Source organism: Schistocerca americana, chromosome 7 (assembly GCF_021461395.2).
Source record: "Schistocerca americana isolate TAMUIC-IGC-003095 chromosome 7, iqSchAmer2.1, whole genome shotgun sequence".
Lineage (NCBI taxonomy): Eukaryota > Metazoa > Arthropoda > Insecta > Orthoptera > Acrididae > Schistocerca > Schistocerca americana.
In genome coordinates this window covers 573,361,950-573,389,697 of record NC_060125.1, presented here as the reverse complement: position 1 = coordinate 573,389,697, position 27,748 = coordinate 573,361,950, and the positions used below count along the sequence as shown (strand labels likewise).

The window sequence follows — 27,748 nt, the reverse complement described above, 5'->3', positions numbered from 1 at the left end:
TTCGTGTTCTATTTGTGCTTTTTCTGGTGGCTGTCTTAAGATTTCGTTTTCCTCTGATTGTTTAATTGATGCGTGATGTTCTTTGTTTGTTTGCTCTGGGATGTTTAAGTCCATTACTGTATTTTCTTCTTCTTCTTCTGATTGCACATTATTTTGTTCCAGTATTAGTTGTACTTGTTGTTTGATGTTTTCTAATTCTGACTGGGGTATCCTGTTATTTTTGATTATTACACGGATCTGATCAGCTAGTCGTTGTTCTGGTAAAAATTTTAATTCTGGGTGTCTGGTAATAAATGTTGTGCATACTTGTGATCTGTATCCAGTTGTGTTGGCTCCTAAGTTTGTTGCTTGGTAATAACAGAACATGAGGTGTCTGTTAACTTCATCTGACCATCTCATCTTCTGTCTTTGTTTTCCTCCTAGAGTGTTTGCAGGAAGCATATCCTGCAAAACACCTCTATTTGGATTTATATCATTTTCCGTGTGGCTAGCAGTGTCGTTACCATTGTGGACGGGCATAGGGTTCAAACGTCGTCCCCGACCATGACAGCGCTTGTCCGAGGCTTCATTAGCTCTGTCCTGAACCAACTAATCACACTAAAAGGGGGGTTAGCCCTATTAGTGGTTTGTTCTTTTCGTCGCCTTTTACGACTGGCAGAACATACCGGAGGCCTATTCTTTGCCCGGGCCTCCACGGGTATTATTATTATTATTATTATTATTATTATTTGTATGTAATACTGTTTCCCATATTACTTTCAATATGACAGTATCGTAATTCAATTTTAGGAATTTTCTGGACTTTTTTGTTATCTGTTACAATCTGACGATTTTTCCAGAAGCCAACAATGCTAGATATGTCCAGTTACACAAAACTGAAATAAAAATGAACACGAATACGCGGCGCTCGCATGCCTGACGCTCTTTCGCAGCTGTATGCCGCTTAAGAGGTGGCTGGTTTCGCAGGCCAGCCGCTGTGGGCCACTATCCAGCCGCTGGTGTGGTCGTGCCTGCTGATGCACCTGCTGTGCGAGCTGGCCGACATCGGCCTTAACATCGCGGACGTGCAGCAGCTGGGCAAGAACCTGCCCGTCTCCAGTCTGGTGGGCGGCTCCTGGTACCGGCTGTCCTACTTCACACTCCGCAGGGACGCCTACTGGCGGCTCGTGTCCAAGGTCACTCGCTGTCTCGCATGTCTGTAGGGCTAACGCATCTGGACGACCCTTGCTGTACCTTGATTATCAAGAGATCCTCTAGTCCGAAATGTGATTTCTAAAGGTTCCTGGGTTCCAGACTACATGAGGTAGACCAGCAACGATCATGTTACCAATACAGAAAAGAAATTGCTTGAAAGCGACCGCAATCAGTTGAGGATATTTTATGAATAAATACATCCAGATAGCTTAATACAAGCCGCTTGACAAAATAGAAAAGTTGCTGAGGAAACGGAAAGAAACTTCATGCTTTGAGTTACGCCGATGATTGCAAAATCGGATCAACAAGAACTTGGCAGTATGAACGCAGCTATGACTTCGACGTTACCTCTTCTGTGTCCTACGGGCATGTACATTTTGTTAAGAAGGGTACCACAAAGCATTTATATCCTCTCTTGAGGCAAGCTGGCTTACTGCTGTTCTTCCTCTGCAGAATACAGCATTAGGACGGTGTTGACTTTCGCACTGGTGCCACGCAAGTCCTGTCGGGGCTTGAGCTGGAGATCTTACCCATCACTGGAGATGAGCATCACTCACACAGTTCATAGGCACACACGTGGCGTGTGTCCTGCAGAAGAAACGGCTCTACGTTTAGTGTCACATCAGAGATAACACTCGAGGGAGCAGGACATACGTGGTGTAGCGTAGTGAAGTCAGAGTTTACTCGGTCAATAATAGGTGTGGTCTGAAATCATACCCTTTGGGTCGCCATTCTATAAGACCAGGAGTAAGACTGCTGCGCGTCACCAAGACGTTGGATGGATGGGACCTACATCTACAACTACAAAAAATTTTCGGAAGCCACCGTACGGTGTGTGGCTTAGGGTAACCTGTACCAGTACTAGCCATTTCCTTTCCCGTTCCACTCGCAAACAGAATGAGAGAATATCTATTGTCTCTCTGCCTCCGTATGAGACCTAATTTCTCCCATCTTGTCTTCGTGATTCTTTCGTGCAATGTACGCCGGCGGCAGTACAATCGTTTGGCAGTCAGCTTCAAAAGTCGGTTCTCTATATTATCTGAACAGTGGTTCTCTAAAAGATCGTCGCTCTCCTCTAGGGACTGCCCAAAGCATCTCCGTAACACTGAAGTGTTGCTTGAACCTATCGGTACAAAATCTAGCAGCCCGTCTCTAAATTGCTTCGATGTCCTTCTTCAATCCGACCTGGTACGGATCCCAAACACACAAGCAGTACTCAAGAATAAAAACAAATGGTTCAAATGGCTCTGAGCACTTTGGGACTTAACATCTGAGGTCATCAGTCCCCTAGAACTTAGAACTACTTAAACCTAACTAACCTAAGGACATCACATACATCCATGCCTGGGGCAAGATTCGAACCTGCGACCGTAGCAGTCTCGCGGTTCCGGACTGAAGCACCTACAACCGCTCGGCCACCACGGCCGTCTGTACTGAAGAATAGGTCGCGCCAGTGATATATATGCGGTCTCCTTCACATGTCAAGCATTCATTCCTATAATTCTCCCAATAAACCGAAGTCGACCATTCGCCTTCCCAACCACAGTTCTCATTTGTTCGTTTCATTTCATACGTCCAGACATTTAAATAACTTGACTGTGTCAAACTGGACACTAGTAATAGTGCATCCGAATATTATACGTTGGTTCATCCTACTGATCCCCATTAACTTGCATTTTTTGTAACTGCCTTTCGTCACACCAACTGGGTGTTTTATCTAACTCTACGGTCACTCACCTTCGACACCACACCGTACACCACAGCCAAACAATTGCAGATTTCTGCCTACCATGTCCGCCAAAACATTTATGTCTATACAGTACAACAGTGGTCCTATTACACTTCCCTGGGCACTCCTGACGATACCTTTCTCTCTGATGAACACTCGCCGTAGAGGAAGACCACTGGGTTCTATTACTTGAGAAGTCTTCGAGCCACTCCCATATCTGTCCACTTATTCCACTTGCTCGTAGCTTCGTCAGCTGCCTACAATGGGGCACCGTCTCATATGTTTTCCTTAGGTCGCCGCCATACTCGTCGTTGATGGTCTTTGGAGGTAGTGAGTGCAGAATCGCGATTCGTCACCGACCACGGTGTGACACCATTCATCTGCGGACCACTCTTCCTGGTCACACTGAGCGGTTCCCGTTGTGCTGTTCACGGCAGCCTGTGCATGGGGCGGTAATTCACTATCGCGGCTGCTCCTTTCCTCGGAAAAATGGTTCGGAATGACATAGCATGTGTCAAGTAGTTCATTACGTATTCCGACATGGCAGGCGCATATCTGAAGGCACTTCGATGCGCTTGGTGCGCCACACAGCGGACGTCTGTGATGGTGGTCAGACATTGTCGACCCTAGCCTCGACGAAAATTATGCCTTCCCTTGAATTCCCATACAGTCTAACAACGGGCCACTGTCGCATCCAATTTGCCCCCAAACAGGGAAATTGCACGATTCGACCAACTGGCCCAGAGCCTTATCAAAGTCTGTCAGCCACTTATCACGCTGTGTGACATGTGACATCTCTATGCCCTCCACAGTGATCATTCGACACGTGAATCCGTGACGTCTCTTTTATACCGTAGCACGTCTTGATTTAATACTGAAATAGATTTACACTAATGCAGTTTGGAGGCAGTTGTACGATTCCCACAGAACTGTCATTCCAATCGTTTGCATACCCGCAGTAGGTGGCTACGTGTACGAAGGTACACTGACATACGATTACGTCTTTTGGGTGCTTCTCTGGTGCCTTCACTGACAGGCGTTCACACAAACAGTGAATAACTATGTATAACACTGTTTCAGCTACTGTCATTAGATTGAAACAGAATTTGGAAATGCAATTGCAATGTCAATATCGATAGTAATTTTTTTACATCATCATCATCATCATTTAAGACTGATTATGCATTTCAGCGTTCAGTCTGGAGCATAGTCCCCTTTATAAAATTCCTCCAGGATCTCCCATTCCGTGCTAACATTGGTGCCTCTTCTGATGTTTTTTTTTTTTTTTACAATCTGTAAATTTTAATCTGGACATCGCAGTAGCCGAAACAATGGTACAAATATAGCAATATATTAAAAGATATTGAGGGCTTGATTTGCTAATCAACAACAATATAATTTATGTAGCTGTGGTTGCTTCGGTGAAGGGAAGGCCAATAACGCAGACCCACACACGCATTAAAAGAAAAGCTTAGTTTTTAACTATTTTCAATGAATCAGAGTAAAGATTATGCTATGGAAGGCACTATGAAGGGGTGGTAAAGTACTGGGCTAACATTAATTCAGACATCCTTTAAAACAAATTTATTAACAAACAATTCTTACTCAACCGTTATTAAAAACATATCGTCCTATCCCTTTTATAATTTTTTCTTATTTTAAACGGTAGCCATCGCAAGGCTTACTTTTAATTGTTAATATTTACACTGATCCAATATCAAGGATAAAATACCGGTGATGCAGCAGTGTCAAATTTGAGCCCAACCCAATTATAACATCTATTAAAAGTTTCAACTCAAACTCGAGGGCTACTTGTGATAAAAAATTAAAATCCTCAATGGTATCTGAAAAATACATGTAGTACCTCTTAAACAAATTTATAATAACAAACTGACAGCAATTCAAACCTAAAAATAATCGCCAGATAAATCCAATTTCACAAAAGCACTTCAAATACATAACAGCAAATTACAGCGAGACCCCCTTATCACAGGTTTGAATACACCAGTTTTTCTCGTGCCACAGTTTATGATTTGCACTCTTACTGGAGAGAAGTAGCGAACAATTTCAAAACAAATGTGGATGCGAAAGTGCTTCAGATAAACGTCTAAGTAAGAGATGCGAACTGTTCAGTTACAAAATGTAATTACTTAACTCAAGAACAAATGAGCAGGACTAAAATTCACCCGATGATAATTCAATGGGTTTACAGAGCCGAAATCTTGCAATCTTATTTTATTTCACATATCAGTCTTGCACACACTTCCTGGCAATACATTACACACATCATTAAATGAGCGTGATATGATCTGAAACATAAATCAGTTACCGCTGCAACCATAAAGCATACAAAATAATGGCACCCACCAGAGGAAATACAGTCACGGTCTTGTGAAATGAACAGTTAAAACAAACAAATGACCAGTCTATAAGAGTGGAAATAGTGGCACCTGACAAGGGCAAACTCAGTTACAATTTTGCATGACGAACAACTAAAACGCACAAAATGCTAAATTCTTAACAACAAGGTAATTCAGCTTCATGTGGAGTTATCCAGTACTCGTGTGTAAATGAAACCAGGGTGCAACGACAGTATAGTGAAGGCAGTAGAGAGTTCAAAACGTTGCTTTAACCGCCGATCTCCTGCACCAGTATTGTGCAACTGAAGCGCTCTTTCTTGCCAAAGGCGTGCTCCTTTCCAAATTACAGCTTTCCAACAACGGCTCCCAACTAGAACTAGGCCGCGCTATCACACCAGGTGCGATCAAGTCGTTTTCCGGCACGTACACGGGCTGCTCCCAATACAGGGACCGGCTCGCCACTTTCCTCGTGCTCAAAAAATGGCTCTGAGCACTATGGGAGTTAACTTCTGCGGTCATCAGTCCCATAGAACTTAGAACTACTTAAACCTAACTAACCTAAGGACAACACACACATCCATGCCCGAGGCAGGATTCGAACCTGCGACCGTAGCGGTCTCATAGCGCCTAGAACCGCTCGGCCAGCCCGGCCGGCTTTCCTCGTGCTGCTGCGAACTCAAGACTCCCGTCGCTGCCCATCAACTCCGGCTTGCGGGCCTCATCCGCGCCAGAAGTTTCTCTGGCAAAGATTCTACACAACCAGCGATTACACCAGAGGGGTAAAAAGTTGGAAAAATACCAAAACTTTACGGAAAGTTTATACTCACGGCACAGATGTCCATGTTTGAAAATCAAATGTACATAAATTACTCTTTTCCGGCCTCTGAATACTACAAGACAGAACAAAATATAGGTCACTCACAGGTGACATCGAGCTAATATCGTGTAACACTGCCTGTAGCCTCGATAATGGCTTGAATTGGGTGTGGAAGACAGTCCACAGGTTCTTCACGTGATTCAGGATATTAGTGAGCTTTACGGAGGAAAAAGCTGTTGTATACGTTGTGTGTTAAGAAACTCATGACTCTTGTTCCCGTCCGCAGCTCGTGGTTGCGCGGTAGCGTTCTCGCTTCACACGCCCGGGTTCCCGGGTTCGATTCCCGGCGGGGTCAGGGATTTTCTCTGCCTCGCGATGACTGAGTGTTGTGTGATGTCCTTCGGTTAGTTAGGTTTAAGTAGTTCTAAGTTCTAGGGGACTGATGACCATAGATGTTAAGTCCCATAGTGCTCAGAGCCATTTGAACTCTTGTTCCCAACGATGATGAGAAGGTAAAGGCAGCAACCCTTGCCTCACCTGCTCGAACAGCGGTTGTTCGTTCATGAAGGCAGCCATAAGAGGGGACTGCGAACAATTCAGTGCATAGTACTCACTCTCATGGGACTTACGGTCCTCCAAGGGAAAAAATCCAGCGGGGACTCAGTGAGTGACGAAAGAAAAATTCCCAGGAAGGTGAAAGAAGTCATCTCAGGAGCAGTCGAACGCGCAGGTCGTAATCAATTACGAAACTCCAACGATGTCAATCGCTTTTGAACTGAGACTGCTTTTAGATTATCCGGGAGACAGGTGTCATGGAGAATGCAGCTACCCTCAATTAATTGCGTCTCAAAATTGGTATTAATTCACACGAGGCTCCCAAGGAATGATTAAGGCCTTCTGGTCTGCTGCCGCTAGAAACACCGTATGAGAATTATAAAGGATAGATATGGTGAATTCTCACCTGGAGTTGGGGTGTTTACAGTAAAATTCAGAAACATTTAGTCTACCGAGATCATGAACGGATACATAGGAATCAGAATAAATAACAATGATAGACGTTGTTTACTTGTCGTTGGTAGGATGCTTCTGTCATCGGCTTCAGGACGTCAGTCGTAAAATTATTCACAGATGGTGTACATTCCCTAGCACGGAATGAAAAGAAAATCGCTCATACAATGTCGGTGCTAATTACAATCTTTCGGAGCACTGATCAGATGTTATCAGACAACAGCCCAACTTCTAGGAAGCCCTGTGCTGCTAAGAAGAGACTTGATCTTTTTTAGGGTATTCTCAAGAAAAAAAAGCTTTAGCGACGATTCTGGTATTAAAGCAACGAATGCTGATAAATAATTTGTAATAACCCGCTTTAAACACGGAATGTGAACGTCTAATCCACGTACGACGGAGAGGGTTATGATTTTAGCACATCTTAGACGGCGTTTCTGACAAATATACATATATGAGCAAAATAATAATAAAATTTAAAGAACAACCTATGTTTATAGTACTACAGAAAGACTGTTGCTGCAACCCAAGTTTTACACTTTCCCTGCTTAAGGAAATGTAGAGATATTAATAACGAAACTTTAATGCTAACTGGGAATTCCTAAGATGGGTTATGTATTAAGTCTACAGTAGTTTATACAGTCACAGCTATGCAAATTATGTGTCAGAAGATGGCAGAAAATGTTAGCCCCTTCACATTCAATAAAGAGGTCAATAATTTCCACCCGGAATGACGTGCATCTGAAATTGGATCTGAAGTCTACAAAAAGATATACAATAATCCTACATCTAAATTCGTATCCACTTGGAACGATGCTGCTCTGAAATAACTGATACTGAAATACACACACGCGCACGCTCGCGCGCTCGCACACACACACACACACACACACACACACACACACACACACACACACACACACACTAAATACAGAGGGTGGTGAATCAGCTGCCCCTACCAATGGGTTTACTGTGACTCACAAGGCCTTCAAAAACTACTTCAGAGATTTTCATATTCTCTCTCTCTCTCATTATGTACACACTATTAATCCTACAGAAAAAATGAGCAGGTCCTTTTTGTATGAAAAACGAGAGGAGCATCAGGTTGATAAGTGAACTCCATATAGTCCTTGTTGGCGAACTCAGAAATGCGAAAGATCTTGTACACAGCTACATCTCTTTCTTTAAAACTCTTAAGTCCAGCCATTGGTGCAGACACTTATCGCAGCACAGCAACAGCACAAAAAACTCCTTTCATTATCGCTGTAGAGAAGCTAATGGTTTGCCCTTAGTGAGCAAGAGAATATGAACATTTTGTGCATGGTGTTTGAAAGCGTTGAGGGTTGCATTGAATATGAGGGGGGTGGGAGGTTGTGGGCGGGTGTACGCAGTTATAAATATTGAATTAATCGACACAGATGGTGGAAATATTTGTTATTTTGTGAGCCAGTTATGCCTTATCCTTTGGTTCATACACATAAAAAGTACGCAAATGATAAGAATTTGTGTATATTAGTTTATATTATAGGACATATGATTCCTTGTAACAACTTTACTTCACCTTATGACCCACGTATTCAAGGGCGCTGTATGATACAGGGGTAAATACAGTAAATGGTGGAAATGTAGTCGTTTGTACCTGCGGAACTCCTCATTCGTGTCTGCTGCCGTACAGTACGCAAGCTCGTTCAGCTGCTAACGGCTACAGTCCGCGTGGAGCGAAAAATTACGACCCTATCGAAGGGGACAACGATCCAGTGTACGCATGAGCAAAGTAAGACACGCTAGGACATTGGAGAAGCTGTACACAGGAATCCGTCCACTGTGTACTGTATCATCCAACGCTATAACGCGAGTGATACCACACTAAACCAGCCTAGGACGGGTACTGCGCCAAAATTTCCTTATAGAAGTAATAGGGAAATGATGAAAATGTTGAAGCAAAATTCCAGAATAGCAGCAACAGAAACTAGATCATATGTATAAGCACGTCTCATTTTTGGGTGGAAGGCGGTTCGTGAAAGAACAGTTCGTAGATCTCCGAACATTAGTGGGTATAATTCCCAGAAAAAACCTTGTGTTAGTAACGGAGTCAAGGACAAGTATTTAGACCTTACCAGTGAATAGGTAACGAAGAAAAATGAGTTCTGGGTTCGTGTCTTATGGTCAGATGAAAGGTAATTCATTGTATACCGCAGTGATGGACGAATAAACGTGTGAAAGCTGAAGAATACTGAGTAGAATCCTAAAAATATGGAAGCTACGGCCAAAGATGGGAACGGCAACGTGATTGTATGGGGATGTATAGCGTCAGGTGGTGGGGGTGAGCCTGGTTTCATTGGTGGCAACATAAGCAAGTATGTTTAATAAGAATATACTGAAACGGTACAGTAGTTTCCGCTCTATAAGCAGCAGGTTTTGCTGCTCGTTCGCACCGGGAAATAGAAACTGAGGCGGGTCCGCAGCCAGATTTATTACACGACGCGGTCGGCTGCGGGTGCAACAGAACCCATGAAGACGGGTGGAAAGACATGTGTCAGGCTTCATAATTTGTATGTGTCGTGTGTTATGCATTTTTGGTACGTGAATGTGAATCTGCACATGATCTTTCCTAATCCTCCTCACACCTTTCCGTAAAGCGTGGCCAAATCTTTGTTGGGAAGTAGTTCTGTAGTATAGTAGTGCCAACTTTACTCCTGGGTAGGGGATCAGAGAGCCAGCACAGGCAGGTAAAAGTCAAAGACTTTCCAGTGTCACAAGATTTGGGGTGGAGAGGTTGGTCACAGCCAAGTGGTTCGACCACCCCCTCCACCAAGGCCCAGGAGGACCTGCGGGTGCCCGCCATATTCTTGGGGTGTTACAGAAGGGGGCTAAGTGAGCAGACGTGCACTCAGTGCGTCTGTCTCAATGTTCACGCATGGAAAAGAGGTATTTGAATATTTGTACTAATTCTTTTATTTACAGCTGCGGATTGTGTAAGGAAGTGAATGTGCTCGTTTAATTCCGGAAATTTGACCCCCTGTGATAAAGTATCTGGTCCCAAGTTTGCCCGTTATCCTCCTCACATAGTGAATGTCCTACGTAAAATATTGGGAGACTTTGTGTGGTATACATTTGGCCAAAGCAATTCCATCTTGGCTCTGAGCACTATGGGACTGAACTTCTGAGGTCATCAGTCCCCTAGAACTTAGAACTACTTAAACCTAACTAACCTAAGGACATCACAAACATCCATGCCCGAGGCAGGACTCGAACCTGCGACCGTAGCGGTCGCGCGGTTCCTGACTGTAGCGCCTAGAAACGCTTGGCCACACCGGCCGGCATTCCATCTTGCCTGTATAAATGTGCGTGCAGATTAGTATATAATATACCCGAGCTATAAGTTGTAAAATTGTAATATCTGAAAACTGAAACAATTGCTGCAATCGCTGTAAAGTCGAGTGATAATGATTAAAATAAATAGGTAATCAACTGTCATCAATCTTTAACATACCTTAAAAATCACAAAGAAATCAAGTTAAAGGAATTTATTTTCAATAAAAGCTATAGAATGTAGGGACCCACACATCAGCGTGTGAGCCCTCCAGCTCCTTGCTTAGTATCGTACAGAAAGGGCACGCTCTCTTGGTAGAGCTCTCAAGCTCCTCTCCCCAGTTATCCGTTACGCAATTTTCATTCAGGGCTTGACGACATCAACTTTCATCTGGCGTCCCTAGGCAAGGAGGTTAGACGGTAAACTTTCAACACTACAAAAACATCAACGCAGACGCACTCAAAAACTAAATCTGGGAAATAATTTTAATTTCCAGCCGCTGATCGTATACAACACACCACTTATACTCAAAACATTAAATGATTCACCTGTCTTGTTCCCGATCGAGACCATCTGGTAAGAATTAGAAGGTAGGATCAGTAAACGCCACATCACAACTAAAAGAGACTGAAAGACAGTATTTTGCAGGAATGGAATAATATTGATTAGAAATTAACTAGCAAGCACGTACACTCAATGCCAAGAAGTTAGGCAGCATTTATTCATAGGAAAGGTACGATAACGAAGTACCAGAGCGCTGTGTTTTGTTTATTTGAGAACTTACGTCCAAGTATTGGGAGAACATAGTTCTGTTTCCATCACGAAAATGTGTTTATGTGTAATTTAAGTAAATGGATGCGATATTCTGAATGAAATAAATGTGTGTTAAAAGTGTGTAATAGGTTTCTTTTAGTGCGTATGTTTTCGCCTTTAAACGTTCTCTTTCTGCAGCATACACGGTACATTTGAATGCTTCTCTGCACCTCTGTATGTAGAATCCGTAGCACTGTGAATGGAAGACATCAGAGGCAGTTGCTGTGAAAAAACGGTATGAATAGACGCAGAGCATAAAAGACCATATACCCAACGTTCGTCTGTCAGAGCACCTTTGAACTTATTTTAAGCTGAAACACAATGACGTTCCTGGAAAATGACTCTCGCAAACAGTAAGCGTTCGTATCGGAAACACCATTTACGGAAGACACAGCTCGTCCTTTTCGCATTCGAAAATTGGAAAACATTAGTCACAAGAGAACAACTAAGTTATGTCTTCATAAATCTCCAAAGACATTCAAAATTATAACACATGCTCGAGTGATATCAAAATTCTATCATTGAGAGCATATTTATAAATTATTTATTTCGCCGAAGAATTTGGGCGGACTGACACAGCTCGTGCTTTTCGCATTCGAAAATTGGAAAACATTAGTCACAAGAGAACAACTAAGTTATGTCTTCATAAATCTCCGAGAGACATTAGAAAACGTAACACATGCTCGAGTGATATCTAAATTCTATCATTGAGAGCATATTTATAAATTATTTCTTTCGCCGAAGAATTTGGGCGGACTGACACAGCTCGTCCTTTTCGCATTCGAAATTTGGAAAACATTAGTCACAAGAGAACAACTAAGTTATGTCTTCATAAATCTCCGAAAGACATTCGAAACTGTAACACATGCTCGAGTGATATCAAAATTCTATCATTGAGAGCATATTTATAAATTATTTCTTTCGCCGAAGAATTTGGGCGGACTGACACAGCTCGTCCTTTTCACATTCGAAAATTGGAAAACATTAGTCACAAGAGAACAACTAAGTTATGTCTTCATAAATCTCCGAAAGACATTCGAAACTGTAACACATGCTCGAGTGATATCTAAATTCTATCATTGAGAGCATATTTACAAATTATTTATTTCACCGAAGAATTTGGGCAGACTGACACAGCTCGTCCTTTCCGCATTCGAAAATTGGAAAACATTAGTCACAAGAGAACAACTAAGTTATGTCTTCATAAATCTCCGAAAGACATTCGAAACTGTAACACATCCTAGAGTGGTATCTAAATTCTATCATTGAGAGCATATTTATAAATTACTTATTTCACCGAAGAATTTGGGCGGACTGACACAGCTCGTCCTTTTCACATTCGAAAATTGGAAAATAATAGTCACAAGAGAACAACTAAGTTATGCCTTCAGAAATCTCCAAAGACATTCGAAACTATAATACATGCTCGAGTGATATCAAAATTCTATCATTGAGAGCATATTTATAAATTATTTATTTCGCTGAAGAATTTTGGGCGGACTGACTCAGCTCGTCCTTTTCGCATTCGAAAATTGGAAAACATTAGTCACAAGAGAACAACTAAGTTATGTCTTCATAAATCTCCGAAAGACATTCGAAACTGTAACACATGCTTGAGTGATATCTAAATTCTATCCTTGAGAGCATATTTATAAATTATTTATTTCGCCGAAGAATTTGGGCGGACTGAACCTAGTACATGGTACTCGTCTACGAATATTTGACGGAAATAACATTACAGCTGATAATTTCGGAGATATACGATAGAAACATCAATGTTAAAACATTGATACGTGTAAATGATCGGGTAACCGGGTCTGTCACATTTTTTGTTCATGACATTCCTACTTCCTGTGATTTAGTACAACATGCTTTTAAAGTATAATATTAACAACAACAAACACAATAACTTGACGAAATGCGATAACGTGGTGAGCGGTAAATAACTGGAACGCGTCATGTGCTGTAAATGCGGAATGTGATGAGCCAGCGAAATCAGTATTAGAGAAGACGAATGACAGACTTACTCGTTAGGTTTGTTGCGGAAATTATGGGAGAATGCGAAATCTGTAAAAGAAGCGGAATACCACACTCTGAGGCGACCAATTCTGAATTACTACTTCGTCTTGAGAGGTCATTGTTAAGGAGGTATGGCAGCTGTCATGAAAAATATCTATGACACGCTCCTAGGCTCGTAACAGATGGTACAGTCCGTAGAAAAGAGTATCAGTGACGCATAAGGAATTTATATGGTAATCTTTGGAAGAATGCCCATGCTTATGACGTGGCTCAAATGGTTCAAATGGCTCTGAGCACTATTGGACTTAACATCTATGGTCATCAGTCCCCTAGAACTTAGAACTAATTAATCCTAACTAACCTAAGGACATCACACACATCTATGCCCGATGCAGGATTCGAACCTGCGACCGTAGCAGTCGCGCGGCTCCGGACTGAGCGCCTAGAACCGCTAGACCACCGCGGCCCGCTTATAACGTGGAATACGAAGGATGCGCAACCATTCTTTCGCACCCGTTACAAACTCTCACAGAGATAATTAAACCAAAATAGAATCGGATGCTTGCACAACTTCACAATTTATACTTTGCTACGTATGAACTCGGAATACAACAGAATAGTGACTAGCTCTGACAATCAACAATTGCCCGTCAGGCGTTGCTCATTCGGTTGCAACTTACGAACCTAGACGCAGTTCTGAACACACAGTGTTTAGTCAACAGGAAGCTCTAACACCACTTACATGCATTAAGATTAATTACGTCGTTGCTGTTCGAAGGTAAATAGAAGACAATCGTCAAAAGAGATGGATGGAGCTTGGATAATGGTATACGAGAGCCTCGTTAAATCGTGTGCTGAATTGTAAGTATTCTGTCTGAATATTATAAACAACCACAGCGACGAATAAGTCCACGCTACGTCTACGATATGAGTACAGGATATGTCACCGATTATAATGCTTCCAACAAAGATGGACAGGAAACCTCTTGGGATCTAATCAGAGTAGTAACGTATCAGTTAATACAAAGAAATAGTAACGTAAACAAATGCAACATGGAATGCTACAGGAGAGGAAATTGCTGACGAAATTGCGATAAGTTATCGTTTCGAGTAGAAGTTATTAAAAATAGCTATAGTTACATGAAATCTCATAAAATAGATAAAAGCTGAAAGGACAGATTGGGAATATACCTTCAGTGAAAGAACCAGGAAGGAAAAAAAGAATCGAAGGCTAGAAGAGAAGTGCTCGGATTAAAAGCGTCGTAATATACGGTTGCAATAATTCACCCCTATTGTTCAATTTTTACAGAGATGAAGCAATGGTCTTTTTGAGAGAAAGATTCAAAAATTTAATCAAAATGCTGGGTGAAATGATATCAATGATAAGATTCGCGTATGACGTTTTGAATAGAATGTACCGTCTGATGAGCACAGAAATTGGAAAAGTGGACTGGGAGTAAGCAAAAGAACAGCGGAATTATTTTGGAATAGCTTAATTAGGTCACTGATAACACTCAAGCACGTAGTAGACGATGTTTAGGAATTCTGCTACCTTCCAGGTAAAGTAACCCATCAGGGACGAAGCAAGGAGAATATAATAAGCAGGCGAACGCAGCTTAAAGATATCAAACATACCCGTCTCCGTATTCGATGGCGATAACGCACCCTTGTGCGATACCGCTGGACTTGGAGGTATGCCTGTTCGAATCCTGGCGGTGTATGAAACTTTCACTGCAAGCATTTGGCCAGCAAGAGGAGGATAGGTGGTGGCGTAAGGTTGCTGATCACCAGTCTTTGCGCCATTAAAGTCCAGACACATCCGTCATCCATCACAAAAGTGCATTTGACACTGCCGACAGTGATCCATCCGACATACACTGACGTTAAGCTCAGCGGTTCCATTTGCGCAATTGGAGAGAAGTGCCCTATGTGCTGCCAACGTGCTCCACCCTCTCCCTTCCCTTCATCCATAACAGCACAAACGCAGGACAATACAGTATAAAAAGTGAACGATAACATTCGTACAACACAAATACCTACTGGACTGTTCATAAAAGGTCAGAAAGAGGTAACGGAAAACTACCCGGCTAGCAACTTATCTAGAACGGCAATGCATGATTCCTGCATCTCCTACAGTCATTCCCCGAGTATGGGACCACTTGTACGTCGAATCTCAAACATAGGTGCTTGTTTGAAGAATACATTCTGACAATTGCGCATCTGGAGCAGAGTATTTAACTGAAATGAATCATGGATAGTGAGAAAACTTCAAAAGCAGAAAACTGAAGTGTTTCAAAGATACGGTGTTACAGAAGGGTGCAGAAAACTGAGTCTTCTGACGAGGTACGAAAGCAGGAGGGAATGAGTGTATGGGAAACTCTGATTAGGAGTAGGGACAGATGAGAATGGACATACGAGGTAACGCGTGTTAGGAATCGGGGAATGTCTTCCACGGCAACAGAGGACGAATTAGAGGGCAAAATCAGTACGGGAAGGTGGAGACTCGACTACATTCAATAATAGAGTATATTTCTTGTACTTGCTACGCCAAGACGAAGAGGTTAGTGGAAGAGAGGAATGCTTGGTGGGTGGCATGTAACCAATTAAAAGACTGATGACCCCAAAATTGAGGCAAGCCGGCCGGAGTGGCCGAGCGATTCTAGTCACTACAGTCTGGAACCGCGCAATCGCTACGGTCGCACGTTTGAGTCCTGCCTCTGGCATCGATGTGTGTGATGTCCTTAGGTTAGTTAGGTTTAGGTAGTTCTGAGTTCTAGGGGACTGATGACCTCAGAAGTTAAGTCCCATAGTTCTCAGAGTCATTTGAACCATTTGAATTGAGGCAAAAGTAGAAACATGCTTGTTTGAATACAAAATGGAAGTATAAAACTTGAATTCCTATGGCCCAGTCTCACTTGTTCCTCGTATTTCGTTCTGACACTTATCGCTTCTCTCACTTTTGGTACTGGTTTGCTTACGTGACAGACGCCGAGTTGTAACGGGGTTCCGAGTCAGCATCACGCTGTAGTTCCCATCCGTTTCACTGGGTAAGTCACTTCAAATGTCAGAGGAAGGCTAAGACATACACTCTGCAACACTATGCCTGTTAAAATAGTGTGGTATTAAAAGTGTTCTTCCGCATTATGACAGTTTTCCCCTTACTTTATGCAAATACAGTTAGTATATCGACTAGTGCCCATACTTTCCGCAAGTGCAGCAAGAGTAAACCTCACATTAGGGAAGACATCGGTTCAGTTTCATTTCTGGTCTTGCTAGTTGCGGGTCTATAGTAGCTCCATAGATCCCTTCCAGACAAGCTTCCAGGGCGTTTTCACTGTTATCCATGAAATGCAATCACAGTTGCGAATACGAACAATCATCAGCTGTATAAAGGAATGACGACAATGAAAATTTCTGCCGGACCGGGTCTCGAAACTGGACTCCCCGCTTTGCGCTAGCGGTCGCCTTAACCGCTTTGGCTATTAGTGTATGACGCATGGACATGCATGCAAGTCCGAAGGAACGTTGCATCGTTCTCCTCAACAGCACACACAGTGCAATAAGGTATCCACTGTTATCGACGTTGACAAGGAGATGAACTCTATTCGTCCACATTTTTCGACACTGAAATGATAATGAAATCAAGACCATACGCTGTCGACAGGCGATGATATTCATCAACGGGGACAGTTGAAAATGTGTGCCCCGACCGGAGACTCGAACCTGGGATCTCCTGCTAACATGGCAGACGCTCTGTCCATCTGAGCCACCGAGGGCAAAGCAAATTGTGCGACTGCAGGTATTTATCCCTTACACTCTCCCCGTAATACCAACATTCCCAACTTAATGTCCACACACTACATTCGTAGTGCCCCTTCCCACTATACTCATTAATTACGGCAGACACAGACTACGAATGTGGTGTGTGGACATTAAGTTTGGAATGTGGGTCTCACTGGGAGAGTGTAAGGGATAAATACCTGCAGTCGAACTATCCTTTGCGCCTTCGGTGGCTCAGATGGATAGAGCATGTGCCATATAAGCTGGAGATCCCAGGTTCGAGCCCTGGTCGGGGCACACTTTTTCAACTGTCCCCTTTGATGTATTTCAACGTCTGTCGAGTGTATGGTCTTGATTTAATCATCATTTCTTTGTAGAGTGCTGCATGGTCGAACATATACCATCTCCATACATATTTTCCTACACTGGCAACCGGAGCGAGTGGCAGACGTGAGCAGACACTTAGTCGTGCGTCACTGTGCTGACGAAGCACTCCGGCACACACTGCGGCACGCGTTTTCCAGCCTCGCCGCCAGACACCGTGTTCCCCACACCTTGCTGAAACCGCTTTGCCCTCTCTGCGGCTAAACCGGTGAAGATGACACCGCGCTAATTGTTTCGCGCACGCTGGTGTCTCTTTGTGCTCCGCTTTTCTCGGAGCCGTGGATGTGACAGTTTCCCTATCTGGCGGGCGTATCTCTCAGTATTTTGCGGTTGCCGCTTTTGCAATGGAAGGTAGCAGCTATTTCTTCCGCTTTTATTATCCGCTGCATTCAAAGCACCTTTAAAAGTTAACTTCCAAAATAGAACCTCTTTAGGAATATTTACTTCAATATCATATAGTGAGTGATTCTTAGAAAAGAGAAAGACTGCAATTAAGATGTATGTTTAACGGTAAGTCTGCTAAATTGTTAAAATATCAAAGACTCGGTTGTCCCCTACTTCTCATTGCACCAGTATACACTTGTGAGCCAAAAAATGAATCCTGCTCGATAGCTTGTTTTTCAGTCTTCACAACAAAATAGATAAATGATTATGCGTATCACGGATCCGAAGGTTTGTGGAGGTACGTATCATTAGATGTCTACGCACATGTATGTAATTCTGTTAAATAACGGGCTGCTGATTTGCTTACGTGTGGTTGGCGCCCGAGAGCGACCCAAACGCGTTCCATAGGATTTACGTCAGAAGAATTTGGTCGCCGACACATCAACGTGAGTTCACTATAATGCTCCTCAAACCACTGACCACGGTTATGGCTCCGAGGCAAGGACAATTATACTGCTGAAAGACGACAAAGCAGTCGGGGAACACGGTTCGCAGCTGACAACATCTCTCCGATTAGTATAACACATCTTATACAAGCGCGGGAGAATGTGTCCCATAGCATAACACTGCTGTCACCAACGTGCGCCCATGGTGTGCTGCACATTTCGAGCCGCAAAAAAATGGTTCAAATGGCTCTGAGCACTATGGGACTTAACATCTATGGACATCAGTCCCCTAGAACTTAGAACTACTTAAACCTAACTAACCTAAGGACATCACACAACACCCAGTCATCACGAGGCAGAGAAAATCCCTGACCCCGCCGGGAATCGAATCCGGGAACCCAGGCGTGGGAAGCGAGAATGCTACCGCACGACCACGAGCTGCGGACTTTCGAGCCGCCATTTACTTTTACGACTGTGTTTGTGGAGACAACTATCCATCAAGGTAGTGTAACAAAAACGTGATCACCAGAAGGGTCGATACGTTTCCATTAGTCGACGGTGGAATCCCGATGGTCCGGTGCCCACTAAATTGTATTTGGGTATGTCGTAGAGTCACCATGTGAAGACGTGGGGATGGTCTGTTGCGGAACTCCATGTTCAACAACATACGGTGAACGGTGAGCTCTTTCGGCAGAGATGTCACACACCATCATGTATTCTATTTTACAGATCAGACAAGCCTCCGGAAACCACGTTCTGTGAATAGTCGTGGAAGACTTGCTATTTGGCACCTAGTAGTAGTTTCACTATCCTTCTACCTCTTTCCGTATATGCTCATGACAGTAGCACGTGAGCATTCGACCAGCTTCGCCGTTTTCGAGATCCTTGTTCACAGGCCTCCGTGACAATAATCTGCCCTTTATCAAAGTGGCTTATCTCAGTAGATTTCCGTATTTGCAGCCCATAACTTCGCTTGGGTGATCCCCTTCCGTGTCTGCTTCGCTTACATACTTCCGCTACCGCATCACCCGCCCGAAACGCTACCACACGACATCCTACGTTGCGATGGGCAGTGGTCAACATTTTGGCTTGTCCGTTGTAAGGACATTGCTTTCTCCGAAAGTCGATAATATTTTCTTTCCTTTGTGCATTACCTTGTCATAGTACGTATGTATCATTTATTTCAACTATTCTTTATTTGTTAATACGTCACATTGTTTCTTCATTCATTTTGCTACTGTTTTGTATTTTATATCGTACGAATATGAATGTTCTGGTTTTATATGCTTTGTAAATCTTTGGTTGGGCTAGGGGAAGTACTGTGTCAGAGAGAGAGCGAACGACTATCGATAGAGAGCGTGCGAGCTATTGTGGTATCGTGGCCGGTTCGCGGGTAGAGAAACGTTGCAAAGTTCGGCATGAAAGACGGTGATACGCTTAGGAACAATTAATTACAGTGCGTCCGCTGTGTTAATAGAAGATCGTGCAGTATTAAGTGAACAGTAAAACCTGAAAAGTATACCGAGTGTTTGCGGTGACGAATTTACATACTGTGTGAACTTGTGACAATTAGCCGTGAGCTAGACACCATTGTCGTGTGGAGACACTAACTGTTAGAATTGCGCGAAAGCGTAACGACAACGCACACACTGGAACTATTATTATCGCGCCAGTGCTGCCAGTTGATTCGACAACAACGGAGACGTGGACCACCGCCGTAACTGGAATGTTAATGAAACAGGAGGATCCATCATTATCTTCACGCCACGAACCAGGATTAACTTCACACATCGTCCGCACGGACCACCGCCGACGTCATCGCACTGCCTGCAGCCACAGCTAAGACAATAAAAGAAAGTTATTACGGTCTTCTCATTTCAAAATCAAAGACAATTGCAGTTAAATTATCTATTTTAAAAATCCTGCACACTATCAAGGTTCAATTTTGTTTGGTCCCAATAAATATTCTTTCCATTATTTCGTCTTGTTGGCAATGCTGAAAACCCGCCAAATTAAAGTTCAATTAATAATTTTTTTTTCAAAATTCTTCTCAGACATTTTGCTGCTCATCATAATTTTATTTTAATGTTTGTGTGTAACTTCTTATAGACGGAGTACATTTTATTTTTTGTGCAATAAAATTAGCTACCATAAAATTACATATGTTACCAGCTGATGCTGTCCGCCATTACTGCTTGAAAACTGACCAATAGTGTTTTTGCACCTATTTTCTCATTGGCTGTCAGCTTCAAAACAAAATTACTTATTTCGTGGGCATCTAGCAGAGGCACGATGTCTATGTAGGCTCCTACATTTTTATTTATTTTTTTACTTTTGCAGGTTTACTGGAATTATATTGACTTTAATTGTTCATTTGGCCCCCATTAAAGTGATTTATCGCATCTATACAATAATTGTACTGAATTACCTAATTTTTTACGTAAACATTGGCATACCATATTTAGATTAAAATTGGCGTCTTATTGGTTCCGCATAAGATTCTGCACGTTCTGAAAAATACTATGCCAATTTTTTTGTCCACGACTAACAGGGGTAGTCAGATTCCTTGTGTAGATCATGTTTCATTACTGAAAAGGTTTTTTTTCAGATGTAGAGAACCAGTTTGTTTGCGCCGTATAACCTTTCATTGCCAAGAATCGCGTATTTTCAATGACAGCGAGGTCTCTAAGAGTGACGAAACTGGTCGATATTTATTACAAAGGAACACTGTGAATAAGAATCTCCAGTGCATGTGGCAACGTATGGAATACGTTTCACCGGCAGCATTAGTGTAGATGATTCTGCAATACGTTCAGGCTCAAGTTATGGAGTACACCGCTTGAACTAACTGTCTAAATGAAAATATTTTAGCCACTATACTGCTATTGTACATCCCTGTGGACATACTATCGAAATTTTGGGTTTCTAGGTTCTGTCACGTGACTTACCGATTATTCTTCCGAAATCACTTTCACTGCATCTTTAGTGAATACCAAGTTACCGTATTCACTATTTGACCATTCAGGGACCATAATTAGACGCCATGTAAATGGTACATCACATAACATGTGTGCTAGTTGGTGACAGAAGTTATAGAGAAAAATATTCCGTCAGTATGTCCCGAGGGATAGACACTGAGGAAACAAAAGTCATGGGATATCTCCTAACATCGTATCGGACCTGCTTTAGACCGGCAAAGAGCAGCAGCTAAATGTGGCGGAGGCTCAACAACCCGCCTCGGTCGTCTACTACCAGAGCCCATCAACGCCATTTTTTTGTCCGCAGTGTTCTAACTAATACATTCTTCATGCGTCCAAAATTGATTTCTGGGGTTGTTTCGCGAAGTGTTATTTGTCTGTTAGCTCTGACAATTCACAGCAAACGCCGCTTCTCTCGGTAGTTAAGTGAAGGCCGTCAGTAGGCCTAGTATCAACCAAGGGTTAGCAGGGATTCGTCAGTCTCTCAAAAGATCCATGCGCGAAGCATACAGCTACTAACACCGTCATAACTTAGCAACAGATCTGGCAGAGAACCCGAGAACATTCCGGTCCTCTGTAAAATCGCTGAGTGGGTCTAAGGCTTCCATCCAATCTCTTTTTCATAAGTCTGGTGTGGTAGCTGAAAATACCAAGACGAAAGCCAAAATCTTAAATGTTACTTTTAAGAAATCGTTCACGCAGGAGTCTAGCACAAACGTACCATCACTTGACCATTGGACAGACTCCCGTATGGACGATGTAGTAATAATCATCTCTAGCGTAGAGAGCCAGTTGAAGGCTTTGAAAAAAACTAAATCACAAGATCCAGACGTAATCCCAATTGAGTTTTTCAAAGAGTACTCCTTGACATTGTTCTCTTACTTAGCTTGGATTTGTTGTGAATCTCTAGTCCAGCGCAAAGTCCCAAGTCACTGGAAAGAAACGTATATAACTCCTATGTAGGCCTGTAAGAAAAACAATACAAGGACACGCTAAATTACAGACCAACATCCCAGACACCAGTCTGCTGCAGAGTAGTTGAATATATTCTAAGGTCGAATATAACAAATTTTCTTGAGATCCAGCAACTTAAATCCACGAATCAGCATGGTTTTAGAAAGCATCGCTCTTGCGAAACTCAATTTGCCGTTTTCCGTCATGATATACTGAGAACTATGGATTCCACATTTCTAAACTACCAGAAAGCGGTTGACATGGTGCCTCATGGCAAGCTATTGAAGAAAGTACGAGCATACGGAATAAGTTAACAGATATGTGAGTGGCTCGAAAACTTTTTAAGTAACAGAACCCAGTTTGTTGCCCTCGACGGCGACTGTTCATCAGAGACAAGTGAATAGTCAGGAACTCCCGAGGTAAATGTGTTAAGCCCACTATTATTCTCTAGATATATATGAACGATTCGGTGGACAGTGTGCTTCCTAATGATGATGTGGTAAAGGTAAGGTGTCCAACTTGACTGACTACTGCAGGAGGATACATGAAGACTTAGACCAGATTTCTTGTTGGTTTGATGAATGCCAGCTAGCTCTGAATGTAGAGAAATGTAAGTTAATGTAGATAAATGTAAGTTAACGCGGCTGAATAGGAAAAACAAACCGGTAATGTTCGAATACAGTATTAGTAGTGTCCTGCTTCTCACACTCAGGTCGTTTAAATATCTGGGCGTAACGTTGCAAACCGATATGAGTTGGAGCGACCTTGAGATGATTGTTTAGGAAAGGTGAACGGTCGAGTTCGGTTTAGTGAGAAAATTCAAGGAAAATGTGGTTCATCTGTGGAGGAGACTGTATATAGGACGCTAACGTAGCGTATTTTTGAGTACTGCGGGATCCACAATAGATCGGATTAAAGAAAGACATCGAAGCAATGCATAGGTGAGATGCTAGATGTTTTACTGGTAGGCTGGAAAAGCAAGCAAGTTTTATGGAAATGTTTCAGGGAATCCCCAGAGGGAAGGTCACATTCTTTTCAAGGAACACTACTGAAAAAATTTAGGGAACCGGCATTTGTGGCTAACTGCAAAACGATTGTGTGGCTTCCAACTCGTATTACACGAACGGACGACGAAGTTAAGATCTGAGGAATTTGGCCTAATATGGAGGCATATAGATAGTCATTATTTCCTCGTTCTGTTTGCGAGTGGTACAGGAAAGGAACTGACTAGTAATGGTATGGGGTGCTCTCCGCTAGGTGGATTGCGGAGTATCGATGTAAATGTAGATGTATTAGGGTGAAGCCAATACGAGGACACGTTTGATATCATATTGATATGCTATCTGTTTAAATTGAGATATTTATTACCCCCTCCGCCTCATGACGTCATGGGTTTCCCGTAGCCGGCATATGTCCCCTTCCGCCACCCCTCTGGGATATCTCAATCCCTCCCCCTCCTCCATCCACCCACAGCTGGAAAGAAAATTGTGGGATAAATCACTCAGTCTGTGCTGAGCTGCAGGACTGGGAGGATCTCACGACAGTAATATTTTGTCAATTACGTTCCATTAAACAGATGAGGAAACTGGAATATTGTTTAAACAAACTGTGGGGTGGTTTTTCTATTGTACATTTAATAAAGGTAAACATTTTGTTTGCACTACCAAGCATTGTCAGTTTGACGGGGAATGTCTTTGTGTGCTCCCTATATCGATGTTTATTTTCAAGAGCCAAGGCAGTGTGGAATATTATTTAAACAATTTGTGAGAGGATGTCTCACCACCAGAGTCGGTGGGCATGTCTTTGTGTGCTTCCAGCGGGTGCATATTGATTGGAGAGCACATAGTAATTAAAGTGGTATTCTGATCACACATGTTAGATACTGTAATTACAGTTGCCGTTAAATATTTCTGAGAAGCACACATCTAAAACAGATAATTACAAATATTTTGTAGCACTAATCATGTATGAAGTCATCAGAAACGAGCACTACACACTCATGTCTTCAGACTGCGAAAGAAAGGTAGATAAATTCTGATCATGAATATATCGACTGGTCCCTTTTGAGACTACTGACCCACACCAATAATACACTAAATAAATATACATAGCACCTCGAACACAGCTAAAGATGCACATTGGAGCCGCATGTTACCATCCACTGACCTCATGAGTGCGAGTAACCACAGCTGTGCCAGGTAGCACATCATGTATTCCCGTGCATGTTGGCTGGACATGTCTGGAGGATTGCATGTGCATACGACCCTCTCAAGCGGCTACTTTACGTCGAACAAAGCATCAGGTAGTGGCAACCTTTTGATATTTGATACCTGGAAAACCACCTCCACCCCAGTGGTTACTTCCTGTGTGTGTGTGTGTGTGTGTGTGTGTGTGTGTGTGTGTGTGTGTGTGTGTGTATGTGTGTGTGTGTGTGTGTGTGTGTGTGTGTGTGTGTATGTGTGTGAACCAGCGTCTCCAAACATCCTTCCTCACCATATTCCTATCGGCTAATGATGGGAACAGAGGGAAATAATCCCTTTGCACTATCCTACCAAATTAATTGTTGACAAATTACAGGAGTCAGAAAAATCGCTTAAAACACTCACTACCACCTAACGATGATTCTTCCTCATGATAAAACATATTCTAAACGCTTGAGAATCACATGCAAACATTGTACAAATCAAGTACTCAAATTTCCGCCACAAATAGATCACGGTGCTAAATATGTCCAATGTCTTGTATGCACTGATGTTTGACGACTCAAGCCCACTCCTCCACCACAACGTTTGTGAAATGGGTGCAGTTACCCTAATTCAGCTTAATATTCTTTTAAGTGACAGGGCTCGGTCCGAACCAAGAATGCAGCGCCCACAGTTGATAATATGCGGTATCATTTGTTTATATAACAGTCAAAAACCTTGTGCCCTCAGTAAAATAGTTTTTTAAATCAATCAAGAAATTAAACAACTTGTCAAATATTAACGACGAAATGATGTTATCAACTGATGTCAGCAAAAAGTCTTTTAAACAATTACGAAACTAAGCAATCTTTCGAACATTAACAGGTATCTGAAGTCAGCCAAGCTGCATTTAGTAATCAAAACCTTAATATTTACAAAAAATTTCGATAGGCTTTTGAGTATAAAATCTTAAATAACTGCAGCAGATTTGGTAGCACTTAACAGTAGCCGCACAAGCCAACGTCCATTGCAGACAAAATCTCAGAACCAGGAGAAGTTGTAGAGGTAAGATTTAGCCTCATGTTAGGCAGGATAACCTGATGGACAAGGTGGGTGGTGTGAACTCCCCAGCCATGAATGTGCTGGTGGATGGGGCGGGCCCCACACAACGTGAACTACAATACACAAAGAAATACTCTTAGAGAACTATTAACAGCGCACAGCTTTACAAAGGGTGCCACATATTTCATTATATTACCATTTAAGAGCCGAACACGAACGAATGAAAAACAAGCCTCTGCCCAATCAGCGAATATATTGATAAGCAACAAAGCGCTTAACAACTGGGTAGCACTCTTGTTACAGGAATGAGAAAACTAATAAAGCATACACGCCCCAAAAATTATTGACAAACAGCTACTTCTACTAATTATACTGCAGGAATACTCATCAAACACTGTTTTGAAGTGGAAGAAAATTCTAACTCGCTGGCCTCTGACACGTTTTGCAGTAAGACGCTAGCCGTAACTAACGAATCGGGCAGCTCTTACCAATGGGCACGCGGAGTGGCCGCGCGGTTTAGGGCGCCATGTCACGGAACGTGCGGCCCCTCCCACCAGAGGTTCGAGTCCTTCCTCGGGCATGGGTGTGTGTGTTGTTCTCAGCATAAGGTAGCTTCAGTTAGTTTAATTAGTGTGTAAGTCTGGGGACCGATAACCTCAGTAGTTAGGTCCATTAGATATTCACACACATTTGAACAACATCTTACCAATGTAAACTCCACTAGTTGAAGTAGCTCAGTAACCGAATGCCATATATGAAACTTTGTTCACCGGGTCGCCTGCAACGGCTACAGTGGGAAAGTACATTCTTATTTTAGCAGAATCTGCAATAGAAATTCTCAGGGCGGATCAACTAACACCTCAATTAAATGCTTTACAAATACTTAACTAAAATGATTGCGATGAAAAGACACTAAGCAGTTACACTTTACAGTATTTAAAGAACAATACACAGTTCAGCCCTCAACACTGTCCACAGTTAGACACTTGAAATATGAGCAGTTTAACAGGCAGTTCTGATTAACGTAACTCCACAAGATCTGTAACATAGACCACGCAGCTTCTACACACTTCACAAACAGTGGCGACTAACGTCTGCATTGAAAACCATTTGCTTCCATTAAGGTAAACTTTAGTTCTTTTGAACGAACTCCCATAAACAGAAAACACAGCAGACCTTCCGTCAAGGAGAAACCAGTCACAGGACTATGACTTTAAACAATGAAGGCGGAGAAGCCATAGAAAGAGTCTCACTAGAGTATCTTATGAATGGGCAGTGAGGCAGCCCTCAAAATCTCCATACGTTCGGCACAGCCTAATTTACAGAGTCCCATAGCCACCACAACGAGAAAAGCCATCCGACTGCTCACGCTCGCAAAGGCTCGCCAGCTGCCGGCTGCCAGAGAGCCGTGGCCACGCCAGCCATGCCAGTGGTTGCAGACTGACCTCCACATACGCACACGCTGGCCGTACGAGACATTTCGGGGCCAGAGAGACTGTCATCCTGGCTGCTCAGCTGTTAACCGATCAACGTGGGGGAATAACCGTCCAGCAAAAACACACCCCATACTGAATCTCCTCACGCCACACACACGCCCGCTTCTGTCGGCGGTCTACCAGAATACTGACTTGTCCATTATTCAGCCATCCAGAGGGCGACGCCTCCGGGACCTTCCCTTGTCGCAGCGGGCAAGATCCAATAGGTTGGAACATTCTTTGTACCCACCGCTCACGTGCGGGTAAGCCATGGCTTTCGGTCGGTTGCTGGCTTCGGACACTGCGATACAAGCACGCATGGCTGGGACGTATAGTTCTAACTGCCATACCACCCCAACATAGGCACCCCGGTTTAAAGAATCCGCTTTACCAATCCGAAATGCCGATGTTGTTGTCCATACATCCCGATACTCTCAGGCGAAATGTAGATTCGCTATTTTTTCTACTAGTTATTTTCGAAGACAGACGAAATCAGATCATACACGAGTTTTCAAATCGCTGTAGTATCGTTACTTGTGAAAATCCAGTCCAACAGTGTGATATAGGCTGTATTTCCTCTAAGAATTCTCTCAGCTGATAAAAAAGCATTAAGCTTAATGTCATTAACGTCCTGCATCAGAGGCCGAGAATAGTAAACTTATTTTTGGCTCCTGATATAGTCCTAGCAGCATGGTCGACTATCAGGTTAATATTAAGTATCACTTTGTTTATTCAGTAATGTAGCTGATTTTACTACGATAACCGCATCTCTCTGCCTAATTTCGTTAAAAGGTCTCCGCGCAACGAAGAAACATTTTATTATCACTCCTACTCGTGAAATATGTGAGTGGC

The 27,748-nt window shown here is 42.8% G+C and overlaps 1 protein-coding gene across 1 annotated transcript in view; it reads left to right on the top strand.

Moving 5' to 3' along the window:
• Positions 1-27,748, top strand: part of LOC124623099 (odorant receptor coreceptor-like) — a 108,977-nt gene that overhangs the window by 53,879 nt on the left and 27,350 nt on the right. The window contains exon 4 of the mRNA XM_047148890.1: positions 967-1,175. Within this exon, the coding sequence (XP_047004846.1) occupies positions 967-1,175 (209 nt within the window). The remainder of the gene's footprint in view (positions 1-966; positions 1,176-27,748) is intronic.